The following is a 16,469-nucleotide window of genomic DNA, read 5'->3' on the forward strand; positions in this document are numbered from 1 at the left end:
TTTCACAAATTTGTTTTTGCATTTAACGACCGCGCGAAGCGCGGATAAGTATACTAGTTTAATATAAAGTAATCACAATAGCTATAGGGGAAGTGATGACAAATGATGTTATTAAATGGTGAGTGAGTCTTTATTATAGGTGGAGGGATGAAACTTTTAATATTTTATTTTATTGTAGTAAATTATGTTTAATGCTTTTACTAATAAATTTAATATAAAGTAATCACAATAGCTATAGGGGAAGTGATGACAAATGATATTATTAAATGATGAGTGAGTCTTTATTATGGGTGGAGGGATGAAACCTTTAATATTTTATTTTATTATAATAAAATAGAGAAATGAAGAAAAAAAAGTCAAAAAATTGAGAAAAGATAAATAAGAATGGACTCCGTATATGCTAGCTTTATATTATATATAAATATAGATAGATTTCTATTCCTCTTTCTTTCTCCTAATTTTTTTTTCTAATCATTCGACACTTCATGTGCAGTCTATAATGTTGTCTACTAAAAGAGGTGCGTTGCATGTTCCTCAGTGACCAATCTTTCCCTTCAATGATTTTGGATTATTAAAGTTGATTCGTCAAACAAGGGCATACTAATATCGCCAAACATAAAAAAAAGTGATGGCTCACTGATAGCGTACATTAAAAAAAATATTATAACAGCTTTTAAGACATGTAATTTAAATTGTTTTTAATTAATGATTAAGACAGAACTATTTGTGTCAAAAAATTTATCATAACCCTTGAAGAAGGGTGATTGTATATGGTGAAGGAAGGACGCAATAAGATTTGAACTTTTTTTTACTATATTTATCGATTTGCTCCATTAAGTGGTTATTATTATCATTAGAACTTGTGTTTATGGTGAAGGATGCAATAAGATTTAAACTTCTTTTTACTTATTTATCGATTTGCTCCATTATGTGGTTATTATTATTATTAGAAAATGTGTTTATTTAGTAAATGCCCACATTTCATCTTTTTCTCTTCCTCCTACATAAAACCACATTTCAGACTCTTCATCCCTCAAAAACCCCAAACAATCAAAAGCCATAAAAAAAAAAAGAAAAAGAAAACCAAAAACCCTTCAACCCCAAAAGAAAGAAAAAAAAAAAGAAAAGAAAAAAATAGGGAACCATTAACAACCACCCAACAAGTTTTCCCTTTATTATTAACAAATAAAATTCCTTCAATTTTTTGTTTCCACAGAATATTCCAAAATACAAAAACCAAAAAAATTATTTCGAAAAAGCATTTATAAATGTGTTGTTTTAGACTTTTGAGAAAGTGGACAAGAAGGGGGGGCCCCATCTCTTTTTCTCCCTCTAGAGTATAGCATAACCTTATTTCCAAAAAAAAAAAAAAAAAAAAAAAAAAGCAAAAACAAAAAAGAAAACCAAAAACAAAAAAAAGTCTTTCGATTTTGCCCTAAAAAATTCATATTCATATCCCTCTTCGCCTCCTCACATCGGTTCTATTCAAACCCTAATCTTTCAAATCTCTCTCTCTCTCCATTTATTTATATACGTTTCAATCATCGATTTATGGTTGAAAGTTCCAATCTTTATTTGTAGAAATAGAAAGGTAAGTTTGGAAGGATCTATCGGTTATTATATGTGAATTTGTTGTTTATTTGGGCTAATTTTGTTAATTGCATCTCATTTTTGCAGATCTAAGGGATTCAAAGAGATCCATATTTATTCCGGCGATTCGTCGGAATTTGTGAGGGTAATTTAGTCATTTCGTTGAAAAAATGTCGATTTTGCCGAAAACAGATTCGATTCACATTAGAGAGGTTTGGATTGACAATTTGGAAGAAGAATTTGCGTTAATGCGTGAAATTGTTGATGAATTTCCTTACATTGCAATGGATACTGAGTTTCCAGGTGTTGTTATCCGACCGGTTGGGAATTTTAAGAATATTAATGATTATAATTACCAAACCCTAAAGGATAATGTTGATATGTTGAAATTGATTCAGTTAGGGTTGACTTTTTCGGATGAGAATGGTAATTTGCCTAAATGTGGGACTGATAAATATTGTATTTGGCAGTTTAATTTTCGTGAATTCAACCCTAATGAGGATGTTTTCGCGAATGATTCGATTGAGTTGTTGCGAGAAAGCGGTATTGATTTTAAGATGAATAATGAAAAGGGAATTGATGCTAAGCGTTTTGGTGAGCTTTTGATGTCGTCGGGGATTGTGTTGAATGATAGTGTGTGTTGGGTTACGTTTCATAGTGGTTATGATTTCGGATACCTGGTAAAGTTGTTGACTTGTCAGGATTTGCCTGATACGCAAGAAGGGTTTTTTACGTTGATCAATGTGTATTTTCCTGTCCTTTTCGATATCAAGCATTTGATGAAGTTCTGTAACAGCCTTCATGGTGGATTGAACAAGCTTGCGGAGCTGTTGGAGGTTGAGAGAGTTGGTATTTGTCATCAGGCGGGTTCAGATAGCTTGCTTACCGCTTGTACGTTTAGGAAGTTGAAAGAACATTTCTTTAGCGGTTCACTGGACAAGTATGCCGGTGTGTTGTATGGTTTAGGTGTTGAAAATGGGCAATGAAAAAAAAAATTAAAGAAGCATAGATGTTTATTACTTGTGTGTGATGTATGATGCCACATCCAATGTGTACTTCTGTTAAAAAAAGGTTTTGTGGTTATTTATAATATCCACCTTATTTTGGTTTGATATGACTCTTTTCTTCCTTCCTTTCTGCTGCTATTAAACATCAATTCGTGCATATTTCCATTTGTCAATGTTATCTTTTCGATGTTAGTGCTCATTGTTTTGCTCCAGGATAAGAAAGGTATGATTGCCGAAGCTTCCATATATGGGCGCTAGCTAGTAGCTTCCAGGTTTGTTCTGATTTTTCCCTCTGCTTTTCGATTGAGCTATGGGAGAAGCATATGCAAGGATATAATGCTGTGCATCGAGAAATGCTTTTGTGCTGTTGTAGTGTTGTGACGTGTTGATCGGAGTTGGGAAATAAAGGTGTTGTCCATGACTGTCATCCTCACTTGTGGAATGAAATGATTATCTTCAATCAAGGTTTTCCTTCTAACTGAGGATAAATTTTATGGTGAATAACTGAACATAAATTACAACATCATTACAACCAATAAGAGGCTTCTGTATAGTTACTACGTGTGGGGATTACCTGTAGCCACGTACTTTCGAAAAGATTTTCCCCAATTTTAGTAAAGAAAGAAAAGAGAGATTAGGAGAGTCTCTGGATAATCTCTTCCCTAGTTGCAGTTTAGAACTATCACTCTTGTTCTTGATTCCATCTATTGTTTTAGCACATGGTGCATTAGAGTATTGCAATTTACTTGTCCCGCATATATCATATAGAGGATAACATTGGTTGGCATATTGCATCACTCCGGAAGAACGACGATCCCTGTTTTCTGATTTACAGCTATGCATGCATAATTGGTTTTCATTTTTCCTTTCAGAGGGAGGGAGGAAGAGGTACCTGGGTTCTCTGAGCTATGGCTGTTACATTGTCCTTGCAGTTTTTGTTTGAACTGTTCTGTAGGAAGACTCTCAGTTTGACATATTTAGTTGTCCGCGGTGGTGACAAATAATGCTAATTACAATTACTTCAGATGAAGGACATTTGTTGAGCTGCTGATTCTTTCTGTTGAAAGACCAGTTGATTCTGATGATATTCTTCTGTACTTTGTGGGTTACAACTTACACGGCTTCAAGTGTTTTGGCTGTTGGACTCTTGAATTTGTAGTGTGAGTTTGAGAAAAACGTTGAATTAGAGTAAGGGTAAAAGATAGCGCGGATGTGGAAAGGAGATCATTAACTTGTTTTTTTGTTAGTAAAAGTACTACATTGATATACATTAACAAGTGCGTAGTTACATTACAGTGTGTGTAATGAGCTCAAGAAATCAACCGTGGCCTCTATGTTTCTGATTTATGTGTATGAAAAAGCATAGTGGTAAAAAAATTGTTTATTATTATAACATGTCACTTGCAGGTCTTATCTTCTGAACCAAAAGATGTTGGATACTTGCTGCCATGTAGTTTTATTCTACTTTTGCGCAAGCTTGTTATTCAAGTCTTTGTAAACTGGAAATCTCAGATTGAAAACTATTTCGAAATGTCCCAGCCTGCATTGATTAACGAAAAGTGGGTTTACTGACTGATATCATGTTAGGACCTGATCCACTGTTGAAGAACTTGTTCGGGTACAGTTGAAGTAAATACTTGGAAGGGTTCAAGACTAGAAGAGCCAATATCTCAAAATTTTCCGTGTGGGCTATCGTGCTTTGATGAGACTGTAAACATTATACCTTGACTAGTAGAGTGATCAGGAGGATAGAAAACTTTATTATGCCACCATTTGATGATTCTCCCTATTTAGTTAACTCGTTTGGGGTGCACGGTTCTGTTAAACCTTTGTTATGAATAGCATATGCTTTAAAACAGAATGGTAAAAACGTATGGCAGGTTTCTGTTTGCTAACATACAAATAACAGTCCATTTCTAGGCAAATGTAGTGCTCAGATTTTGGCTTCGCAGATGCAGAAAATATTGGTGTAATACTTCATATGATAGGAACTTCTTGGAAATAAGCCCTCTTCCCCCACTGCAGGGACTGAAGCTTCTGTTTGCGTGTGTGCTGAACGACAGACTTCCTAATGGTTTGAGGGGCAAGGATCCTGTTGGCTTGTTTGGTTATGACTATGTTAATGACACATGGGCTCAAAGTTCAATTTATTAATAATTTTATTGGCTGGAATTATTGCAATTGGCCTAACAGAGACTTCTCAGTGAAAAGCATGAGCATAGTCGAATGTTGTCCGGTTCTATTAAAGAAAATACTCTGATAGGCTTTCCTCTTACGGATGTGTTGTGTTCTTTAACTGGGCTTTATACCTTGGATGTGGTCTGGATTGAATAATGGCCGAATTAGTTAAGACTATATTTCTAGGCTTCGAGCTGTATATTTATCTTCTTGTTCTGCTCCACTAGGCCCTTAAGACCAGTGATGTCTTGCAAATAAACAGCACCATCCTTGGCTATACGGGCCGTGTAGTTAGGGGCGAATTTATGTACAAATTTTGGACACGTGAACCCATGATTTTTCTGCAAAATTAGATATTTTATGTACATATTTTCTGGAATTGATTTAATATTACTTGATGAGCTATAAAAAAGCTTCATGGTATACTTGGTTAAACGCTTAGTTATTTACTAAGAGGAATAAGGATCAAATTCCCATTTAATACCTTTTTTTCCTCCTCTCTGGAGTACACTCATATTTTAAAAATCTTAGATTCACCTTCTGCGTGTAGCTAACCCATATCCCGAAAAGGAGTGAATTTTTTACTTGGATCGACATGCAAATGTTCTCATCTCACGTACACAAGTCAAATAATTGAGAGGATTGTCCTTTGCAGACTTCCTTGGGATTTTCTTAACTGATTGCATTGAGGTGAACACTCTTGGTTATAAGACATTTTCTCCCAATAACATAACTTATTATTTTTCTACGTTGGCATTGATCATTTGGGGGAAAGGCAGGGGAATGACGCGGGCTTTAGTAGATGAGTGATCTTTCACCCTTCGAAGTAGGCCAGACACAATTGCATACTTTGAATATTCCCTCGTGAAACCTGCACAGAATTTCATCTAAACACGCCATGCTGTACACTGGATATAAAGCTGTCATATTTCTACATACTTGGTATTGGACTATGTGTTCTCCTCTCGAAGGACAGAAAATCTGATTGCAGAACAGTTTCAAATAAAATCAAAAGACAATTGAACATTTTAAATTACCATTCACAGTCGCATATCAGAGTCGATAATCATATTTTCAACTGCAAAGAGTCGAGTCCCACAAAAGGATAGTCTCCACTGAGTCGTGATTTTACAAGCATCTTAAAAAACATATAGGGGCTACCTGAACTAGTTTGCAGCAAGACATGTCAACCGCCTTGCAAACTTACACATATCTGAATCCCAAAAGTGCATGTATACATCCACCATCAAAAAGTAACTACTCTGGTACATCCCTAAAGTAAGAGCAAGTTTAGATGTAAGCAGGAATCCCATCTGACAACCAGAGAAAGGAGATGAGATAGCACCTGGCTATCATGCCCTCTTGCGTTTTTGCGTCTTCAATTGCTTGAAAATTAAACTGATTACTTCCTTCAGTGTGGCCTTCCCTCCTTCCGTGAAATTCCATAGCTCAGGAACTGCGTACCTACCACTTGGATTGTATTCCTCTATCTCATTCAGAGCTGCAGTCACCGCATCGCAAATTTCATCCCCCAATTCCTCCTTTAGCTTTCGTATTTCTTCATCATTCTCATCTATTACTCTCTGCATTTGCAGACTAATGGTCACACCCCAAGCTATCAACACGACATGACAAGGGTTCTCCCCCTCTTTCTTTTGCTTGTTTAATTGTTGTAAAGCAGTATGGATAGTATATTCTTGATCTCAGCTTCCTGACTTGGAAATCTCAGCTTCAATGCATTATGAAAGGCCTTTGAATCAATTTCCCCCATTCTTTTTATCCCAATATGGGCTCGCCCACTGCTCAATATCTCAAGCAATCCCTAAAGAGAGGATTATTGCAAATAACTCAGCATGATAAGTAATACAATGTTACAACAAGAAACTGCATCACCATCAAATGCTTGTATGGATTCAACATGTCATAAGGTTTTGACTTTTGACTGCATAAAGTAATTGAAAATCTTACTGCAATTGATACCCAATATCATACCTTTTTCAATGTGCTCCGTGCATCTAGCAACTCATCATTACTTTGGCACTCCTTCGCAAGGAGAGTCTGGTTTAGGGACTCCATACCATCCATCTCCTCCATTTTATCTTTCAGCTTCTCATTCATCTCTTTAATCTTATTCTGTACAGCTGCATCGTCATTGCCTCCAAGGTGCTTCATAACCTCTAGTTTTCCTTTAAGTTCTGCTATTTCCATTTCCAGCTTTTGCTTGGCATCGATGTCCCACTCTAGCTCAAGAATCTTTTTCAACGCTTCCTCCTTCTCCCTCTGGATATATAACAACAACATGAGTAAAGCTCTGTTTACTTTGTGCTAACAACAATAGCAGAAACCCCAACTTGCAGGTTTTGCCAGAACCATATGCAGAAATAGCCTAAATAAATAAATACACGCAAACACATGAGAGGGGGGGACATGATTATGAATGACACACCTTTTGTTCTTCAACCAGTCTCAAGACATTCTCATCAGCTTTTCTTCGTTCCACAGAGGATATTTGAAGTGCTGAATTTCTCACATCATTCTGAATCAACAAAATAAAATTCAACACAATAGAGTTCGAAAGAGTTGGCTTTAGAGGACTGGAAGCTTGCAAGTTACATTCCACCCACATAATATAGGCACGAGCAAATGTAAATCATTGTCGTTCTATCATGATAAAGAGAAATATTTATATATAATTTTGACTCATGCTGGAATCTGATACCTGTTTCTTCTCCTCATCAAGCTTTTGCTTTTCTCGCACAGTTAAGGCTTCGCGTTTATTCAGTTCTCTGCTCCAAGAATCAAGCTGCTTCTTCTTGCTCTCCAATTCTAGACTCAACATTTCTTGCTCCAGCAGGACCTTCTGTACATGCTCACGTGCAAGGCGTTGCATCTTCCTTGATTCTGCACCATGTACACTTTAGTTAAACTCTAGAAACTAGTGGCACTTTGTATTACCCGATGAATATCCAAAAAAGGAGCCTCTCTTAGGAAACACCCTCCCTTTCCCCAATACACTTTTCAAAAAAAAAAAAAAAGGAGCCTCTCTTTACCTAGTGATCTTTGTCAAAACAAGGATCTAGAATCACTTTCAAAGCAAATGTAAGATGCTTAAAGTTAGTTACATACTGACTAAAACCATTTTCAAGAGACAAACTCTAGCAAATCCCTTTCGTCCAAGTAACAAATGAAACAAGCTAATTTTAGAGTAGATGAAATAGAACTGGCACTTTACAATGTCACATCTATACATTCTCACCTATCAGACACGTGGCAGGGCCATCAGATAAGAAACATAAATTTCATATATCATCTGCAGACCAGATAAAACAATTAAAAAGAAAAGGTTTGCAACTGAAGACCTTCAAAAAAAGAACGGTGTAGCATGTCTTTCTCCTCGAGCATCTGACGAAGAGACAGCGTATTGGAATTGAAATTGTCTGCAGCTCATCCAGATTTTCATTTTTCATGTCAAGTTCATTGGTTAGAGAACTTTTTCAACCAATACTCCTTGTCATCTAGAGATCTTCCATTTGCTGTTTCCTTTGATATATTAATGACAACCCCAGTCCAAGGCCAAAAAAACAGTTCATCTCTTTCAGGTTCTGAACGCTCTGGTGTCACAGCACGTTTAGGTATTGGCTCAGCCTCATTTACAAGGTCTGTTTCCAGATACTTTACAAGTGCTAAATGGTTTGCTTTCTGTTTAGCCCTTCGGTTAGAAAAACCCTTGCTAACCCCTTTAGCATGTTGAAGAAGGTCTTTATACTTGTAGTCTTGTTTTTTCTTCCCTGCACAGAAGGGACCCGTTTGGACCCATCACTCTCAGTTTTCTGGTTCTTAATGCTTCATAAGGCTTCTCTTTGAACTCAAAAATCTCAGAATCACTCAAATCTGATTCTTCGCCTGAGCTGCTGCTCATCTGGATTAACAATAAAACAAGAGTTAATTCTAAGGAATGTACATATAATATAACACAAACAAATATCACGCAAATCAAGGTAAATCTTAAACAAGCAACTTAGAGGAATTGAGTCATAGCTGAAGATGTTACAAATAGCCTACAGCGCATGTAAAAATCAGTAAATACGCAGAAACTATGGCAGGACTTGAACCATAGCTGAATAATCAGTTAACATATAGAAACTTTAAAAGAAGCAGCTTAGAGGACTTGAATCATGGCTGAAGATGTTATAAGTAGCCTACGGCACCAGTAGAAATCAGTTAATATACAGAAACTGCTGTGCTAACTGCTGTGCTAAACATTGACTGCAACAAAGTACAAAATTTAAAGTATTACCAGTCAACTGAAAGAGAGATATCACTAGCTTCTGAAGCAATACCACTGAAATACACCATTAAATTATGGAAAATAGATACTACTTGTTGAATATAAAAGGGTGTTTTGACTGACACAGTATAATTTCGCGTCATCACCAGACCTACCACTTGATAATTAATGTAGACTGAAGAACAATATTAGAGGAATATATTATGATGTTTCAGGCAAAACCTATCGTTTCCTCAAGTTAATAAAAGAATATTCAGAGGAAAGTTAAAACCAATTTCTGATTTGTAATTTGTTCAATCTCGGAACGATTAAAGTCCACTATTTCCGATTACTCTAATTAAAAAATCCTAACAGTAGTCAGAATTATATTAAAGGATGAATCAAATTTTTTATCTAGTGATCAATGGATGAATCAAATTTTTTATCTAGTGATCAATGTAGCTCTCTCTACACAGGTTAAGAAGCTGAAACTCAAAGCTACCCAAGCTGTTAGTGAAAACCGTCCAATTTGCACTTTGATGAGGCATAATAGAATTTACACAACTCTAAACTAGAACCAGAAGACGACAAGGAAGTAAAACAAGTAGATTAAAGATCTGTTTGGAAAATATATCTCAAAATAAAATAAAAGAAGAATTCTATCAGAAGTGTAAAATCTTGTTAAGATATCAAGGGTGGGGTTCATGGTTACTAGACAAACTGATGCATAACCTTAATGAACAGCATGAACTAAACACAACCATAAGCCCCTCTGAGAGGGGGATAAATTCTTTGTGCACTTGAATTTAAATACTTAAAACTGTGGTAAGGAGAAGATTACTGAATATTGACTTAGAGCCCATTGGCCTCTGTACAATCTTATCCTGAAGAATCAGTTCATAAATACAAGTTTCAAGTCTCTACCATGCAATAGATTACTAAGGACCCGTTTGGCCATGAGAATTATTCACTTTTTTTCCGGAAAAATATCTGAAAATTAGCATTTGGCCATGAAAATTCCAATTACAACTTGAAGTTGTATTTGAAATTTGGAAAACACCTAAAGCCCTGTTTTCACTTTTTTCACTTCCAGTAGGAAAATATCTGAAACTCAGCATTTGGCCATGAAAATTCCAAAAATAACTTGAAGTTGTATTTGGAAATTGGAAAACACCTAAAATCCTATTTTCACTTTTTTCACTTCCGATACATACCCGTTTGGCCATGAGAATTTTCACTTTTTCCGGATTTTTTTTTCACTTTATTCGTTTGGCCATGAAGTTGTATTTGGAATTTGAAAAAACACCTAAAAACATGTTTTCACTTTTTTCAATTTCAGTGCATTCAAACAACCAATATTCTTTGCAAAAACTATAACCAAACATAACTCCATTTTCAACTCCAACTTCTAAATTCCAAATAAAGTGAAATATATTTGGATTTCATGGACAAACGCTTACACAAATTACCAAATATTATTTTGCAAAAAGTATAACCAAACACAGCTCCATCTTCTACTCCGATGCTCAAAAATTCCAAATAAAGTAAAAAAAAAAAAAAACATTTGGTTTCTATGGCCAAACGCCTACTAACATTTGAGTACCGTGTGTTAACAAAAAAGTTATAGCTAAAAGGTTGGTCACATTCTAAAGGACAATCCAAGAAACCCCAGTGTTCCAAACACACACAAAAAATGAAATGGAAGCAAAATAACAGGATGGAATTTATTAAATGACCCTGTACAAAATATACCAGATCGTCTTGTGTTATGTCAGAATAACTCATATATACAGAGGGTCATCGTAGGGTCATATACCTCTATTCATTAAATGCAAAATCATAAAACCAAATCGCTAATACTGCAAACCCCAAACACCACCACACCCACAAAACTAAGCAAAAACAAGGCAGAAAAAAAGGTGTATCCAACAAAAATAACATGTTTCAGTTAAAAAAAAAGAAAAGGACATTGTAACAAGGAAGTGGAGAAAGAAGGGGGGTTTTTTCTTCTGCATTCTACGAAAGGGAGCGACAAAGTTGAAAACAGAAATGTGTATGGAAATAATATGCTTTGATGGAATAGAAACAACAAAAACCTAAAACTGATGAGTAGCCAAAGAAGAGTGTCCGTCCTTTTTCTGCTTCACCAAGAAACTGCCTCCACTAAAGTTTTGTCCTCTACTGGCGGATGGATGCCACGTGTATAATAGCAAATTCTTCATTGGCGTGCATATCAAATTTTTCATTGGCGCGTTAAAATTATGCGTATATGTTGTGTAATATGGCCTTCATTTTGATATAGCATAAGCCTATTAGCAAGAATCAAGTGGAAGATTGAACTTGGGCACCAAGTTTTAATATGTGTGGTGGATACATTTGTTACACATGACATCAAACTTGGAGACCAAGTACTTCTTGCGATAAATAGAAGAGTTTCCCATAGTTGAAGACACACCAAAAACAATTTGAAGAGCTTCTCTTTCTCTTTGTCTTCTTCTCTTCTTTTAGAGTATTATTGTAAGAGAGTTGTGTGTTGGGAAACACTTGTGTGAACCCTTCTTTGGAATGATCTTGTGAGGTTATTCTCTTGGGATACTTATTGGGGTAATTAGAGTATTTACTCTAATTTTGTGCTCTCTATTGTACTCTTGTTGATATAGTGAAATTGCTCCTCTCCGCTTGTGAACATAGGTCACACTGACCGAACCACGTTAAATTTGTGCCTCATTTATTTTCTTTGCTTGCCGTTGTTATCAACTTACTATTGTCTTTGTTATTGTCATTATAACGTTATTTGGCTAAATTCCGCATTACCCGGGTTCTTGATCCTAACACGTTGGTTATTTAATAGTAGTAAATATTAGTATTATTATAGCTGGATTCCTTATCAGTACCAATGTTTTAAGCTCTTCAAACTTTTCTAAATATTCATTGACTTGCTAGTTTCAGCATCCTGAAACCTTTTACAAATTTCTTCAGAGAATTCCCTCCAACTTAGTCTTCCTTTGCTTAACTGATAGGCAAAATACTAAGCCTCAGCCTTCCCACTTAAATGTAGGACTGATTCCTCTAACTTTTGTTCTCTATCTGTGATGTTATTGTAACTAAAGTATCTTTCACATTAACTCAGCCAAGAACAAGGATCTGACCCTGTTGCTCCATCAAAGTAAGGAAACTCCACCCTGGAGTGGTAACTGTTATGCTGAGGTCGATGGGATTATCTAACTGCCCTGCACCATTTCTTCTTCTAGATTCTTCCACATGTGAAGATCCAGCCGGGTCAGTTCCAACCGCCCTTGTTGGATGAGGTTCACCTGGTCCACTACCAAGTATTTCAGCTGTGTTTGTAGCTCCTTGGTGCAGTTTCTCCCTGAGCAAGTCCAGCTTCTTTCCCAAATCATCCAGTTTGGACCCGTTAGAATTGAATTTTCGTGTGGAGTCCGCCATGAGTGTTTGAAGTTGAGCTTCGATTTTTTTGACATTTTCTTCTGTAGTTTTTGCTCGTGTTTCTGTAATTTGCGGTTCCAAGACGTGGCTCTGATACCAATTGCAATGTACTTAGGATAGAATTATAGGATTTGAGTTAAATTGGAGAATTTTATTAATAAGCTACCAGACCAACTGTAAATGATTCGATTAATAAACGAACTTCAATCACAAGCTTGCACAACAATGGTGAACCTGAAATGGAGAAGAAGAATTGATTAAGGAGGGAGAGAGATTATAGAGAGTGAATTGAAGAGAAATGAGAAAGAAGAGAAGATATGTTCATACCAGATTTCTAACTAACTCCTCCTCAATCAGTTGGGCTGATATATATATATATATATAGATTGCCCTCAATCCAAATCGTGGCCCAACTGTAAACAGCTGGCCCTTTAACTCTCAGCCGTCGGATGATCCTTTTAATGAAATGATCTTGGCCCTCCAATTCAGACCACGTGACCTGCACGTGACTCTATTTATTCTACCCCACAACGACTACAACTCTCTAAAATCCCCAAATCCACTTCTAAATCCCTAAATCGATCCACTTCCATGTCCGGTACATAACATTCTCAAACCCTAATCTTTCAAATCGCTCTCTCCATTTATTTATATATGTTTCAATCATCGATTTATGGTTGAAAGTTTCAATCTTTATTTATAGAAAGGTAAGTTTCCAACGATCTATTGGTTATTATATGTGAATTTGTTGTTTATTTGGGCTAATTTTATTAATTTTCACCTTGTTTTTGCAGATCTAAGGGATTCAAAGAGATCCGTATTTATTCCGGCGATTCGTCGGAATTGTTGAGGGTAATTTGGTCATTTCATTGAAAAATGTCGATTTATGGTTGAGAGTTTCAATCTTTATTTATAGAAAGGTAAGTTTCCAAGGATCTATTGGTTATTATATGTGAATTTGTTTCTATTTGGCCTATTTTTGTTAATTTCACCTTGTTTTTGCAGATCTAAGGGATTCAAAGAGATCCGTATTTATTCCCGCCATTCGTCGGAATTGTTGAGGGTAATTTAGTCATTTCATTTAAAAATGTCGATTTTGCCGAAAACTGAATCGATTCACATTAGAGAGGTTTGGAATGACAATCTGGAAGAAGAATTTGCGTTAATGCGTGAAATTGTTGATGAATTTCCTTACATTGCAATGGATACTGAGTTTCCAGGTGTTGTTATCCGACCTGTCGGGAATTTTAAGAATAGAAATGATTATCATTACCAAACCTTAAAGGATAATGTGGATATGTTAAAATTGATTCAGTTAGGGTTGACTTTTTCGGATGAAAATGGTAATTTGCCTATATGTGGGACTGATAAATATTGTATTTGGCAGTTTAATTTTCGTGAATTCAACCCTAACGAGGATGTTTTCGCGAATGATTCCATTGAGTTGTTGCGCGAAAGCGGTATTGATTTTAAGATGAATAATGAAAAGGGAATTGATGCTAAGCGTTTTGGTGAGCTTTTGATGTCGTCGGGGATTGTGTTGAATGATAGTGTGTGTTGGGTTACGTTTCATAGTGGTTATGATTTCGGATACCTGGTAAAGTTGTTGACTTGTCAGGATTTGCCTGATACGCAAGAAGGGTTTTTTACGTTGATCAATGTGTATTTTCCTGTCCTTTTCGATATCAAGCATTTGATGAAGTTTTGCAACAGTCTTCATGGTGGATTGAACAAGCTTGCAGAGCTGTTGGAGGTTGAGAGAGTTGGTATTTGTCATCAGGCGGGTTCAGATAGCTTGCTTACCGCTTGTACGTTTAGGAAGTTGAAAGAACATTTCTTTAGCGGTTCACTGGACAAGTATGCCGGTGTGTTGTATGGTTTAGGTGTTGAAGATGGGCAATGAAAAAAAATAAAATTAAAGAATGATAGATGTTTATTACTTGTGTGTGATGTATGATGCCACACATTCAATGTATACTTTTGTTAAAAAAGTTTGTGGTTATTTATAATGTCCACCTTATTTTCGTTTGATACAACTCTTTTCTTCCTTCCTTTCTGCTGCTATTAAACATCAATTCGTGTATATTTCCATTTGTCAGTGTTATCTTTTCGATGTTAGTGCTAATTGTTTTGCTCCAGGATAAGAAAGGTATGATTGCTGAAGCTTTCATATATGGGTGTTAGCTGGTAGCTTCCAGGTTTGTTCTGATTTTTCCCCCTGCTTTTCGATTGAGCTATGGGAGAAGCATATGCAAGGATAGAATGTTGTGCATCGAGAAATACTTTTGTGCTGTTGTGACGTGTTGATTGGAGTTGGGAAAAAGCTCTAAAGCCGGGTATTCTGTACCAGCTCGGCTAGATCAAAGACTGCCGTAAGTTGCATCTTGAGTCTTAAGAATTGGGTCCCTTAGCCCCTGGATTGGTGGCGCAAGTTACATCCAATCACAAACTACACGAAAGTTGTCCCTTTTTTATGGAGATTTACCCATCACAGAGGAAAAGAACGGGAACTGGATCGATCTATTCTATGGTGAAGCATCCGAAGCATAACTGCACACTCACACGATCTTTGCCGCGAGATGGGAGCATTCGGTGGAACCGGTGAACTACACTTGCTTCTGGATAGATGTGTGGGACAGACGGCTCGTCGCTTTGAGCCGAAGCAGACGCTGCCCATGGAGAGCCTTTTCCTTTGTGAACATGCCCATAAGACAGGACAAAATAGCCCAAAATTGGGCTTGAGGAGGATTCCTTTTGATTTTGAGAAATGGTTTCAGTCGCGCTAAAGCAGCAGCATACTTTCAAGGCTGAAGGAAGATCTTTCGACCCCAGGAAATGGTGTTGTCCATGACTGTCATCCTCACTTGTGGAATGAAATGATTATCCTCAATCAAGGTTTTCCTTCTAACTGAGCATAAATCTTATGGTGAATAACTGAACATAAATTACGACATCATTTACAACCAATAAGAGGCTCCTGTATGGTTACTACGTGTAGGGATTACCTGTAGCCGTGTACTTTCCAAAAGACTTCCCCCAATTTTAGCAGAGAAAGAAAAGAGAGATTAGGAGAGAGTCTCTGGATAATCTCTTCCCTAGTTGCAGTTTAGAACTATCACTCTTGTTCATGATTCCATCTTATTGTTTTACCACATGTAGCATTAGACTATTGCAATTCACTTGTCCTGCGTAAATCATATAGGGGATAACATTGGTTAGCAACTTAGCATATTGCATCACTCCGGAAGAACGAGGATCTTTGTTTTCTGATTTACAGCTATGTATGCATAATTGGTTTTCCTTTTTCCTTGTATTGCTTGTGGAGTGGCTGTTTGTTCCGAGGAGGGAGGAAGAGGTACCTGGGTTCTCTGAGTTTGTCCTTGTAGTTTTTGTTTGAACTATTACGTAAGAAGACTCAGTTTGACATATTTAGTTGTCCGCAATGGTGACAAATAATGCTAATTCACAGTTACTTCAGATTAAGGAAGTTCGTTGAGCTGCTGATTCTTTCTGTTGAAAGACCAGTTGATTCAGATGATATTCTTCTGTACTCTGTGGGTTACAAGGCTTCGAGTGTATTTGGCTGTTGGACTCTTGAATTTGTAGTGTGAGTTTGAAAAAAACGTTGAATTAGAGCAAGGGTAATAGACAGCGAGGATGTGGAAAGGAGATCATTAACTTGTTTTTTTATTGGTAGAAGTACTTCATTGATATACAGCAACAAGTGCGTAGCTACATTACAGATTGTGTAATGAGTTCAAGAAATCAACAATGGCCTCTATGTTGCTGCTTTGTGTGTATGAAAAAGCATAGTGGCAAAAAAATCCTTAGTTTATTATTATAGCTTGTCACTAAGTTTATAAATTATTATTATAGCATGTCACTTACAGGTCTTATCTTGTGAATCAAAAGATCGCATACTTGCTGCCATGTAGTTTTAACCTACTTTTGCGCAAGCTTGTTATTCAAGTCTTGTGAAT

The 16,469-nt window shown here is 36.4% G+C and overlaps 2 protein-coding genes and 1 pseudogene across 2 annotated transcripts; 2 read left to right on the forward strand and 1 right to left on the reverse strand.

Annotated features, from left to right (window-relative positions):
* Nucleotides 1-1,369: 1,369 nt before the first annotated feature.
* On the forward strand, nt 1,370-2,702 carry LOC132633028 (probable CCR4-associated factor 1 homolog 7). Its single transcript, XM_060349221.1, has 2 exons — nt 1,370-1,591; nt 1,678-2,702. The coding sequence occupies exon 2, from the start codon at nt 1,761-1,763 to the stop codon at nt 2,574-2,576; it is 816 nt and encodes a 271-aa protein (XP_060205204.1). The 5' UTR covers nt 1,370-1,591; nt 1,678-1,760; the 3' UTR covers nt 2,577-2,702.
* Nucleotides 2,703-5,774: 3,072 nt separating this feature from the next.
* On the reverse strand, nt 5,775-8,694 carry LOC132633031 (factor of DNA methylation 1-like; annotated as a pseudogene).
* A 4,332-nt stretch (nt 8,695-13,026) lies between these two features.
* LOC132633030 (probable CCR4-associated factor 1 homolog 7) lies at nt 13,027-14,525 on the forward strand. Its single transcript, XM_060349225.1, has 3 exons — nt 13,027-13,196; nt 13,284-13,409; nt 13,495-14,525. Exon 3 carries the CDS (start codon nt 13,577-13,579, stop codon nt 14,390-14,392), a length of 816 nt encoding a protein of 271 aa, XP_060205208.1. The 5' UTR covers nt 13,027-13,196; nt 13,284-13,409; nt 13,495-13,576; the 3' UTR covers nt 14,393-14,525.
* Nucleotides 14,526-16,469: the final 1,944 nt, after the last annotated feature.

The sequence above is a fragment of the Lycium barbarum genome, chromosome 3, assembly GCF_019175385.1.
Source record: "Lycium barbarum isolate Lr01 chromosome 3, ASM1917538v2, whole genome shotgun sequence".
Classification (NCBI taxonomy): domain Eukaryota; kingdom Viridiplantae; phylum Streptophyta; class Magnoliopsida; order Solanales; family Solanaceae; genus Lycium; species Lycium barbarum.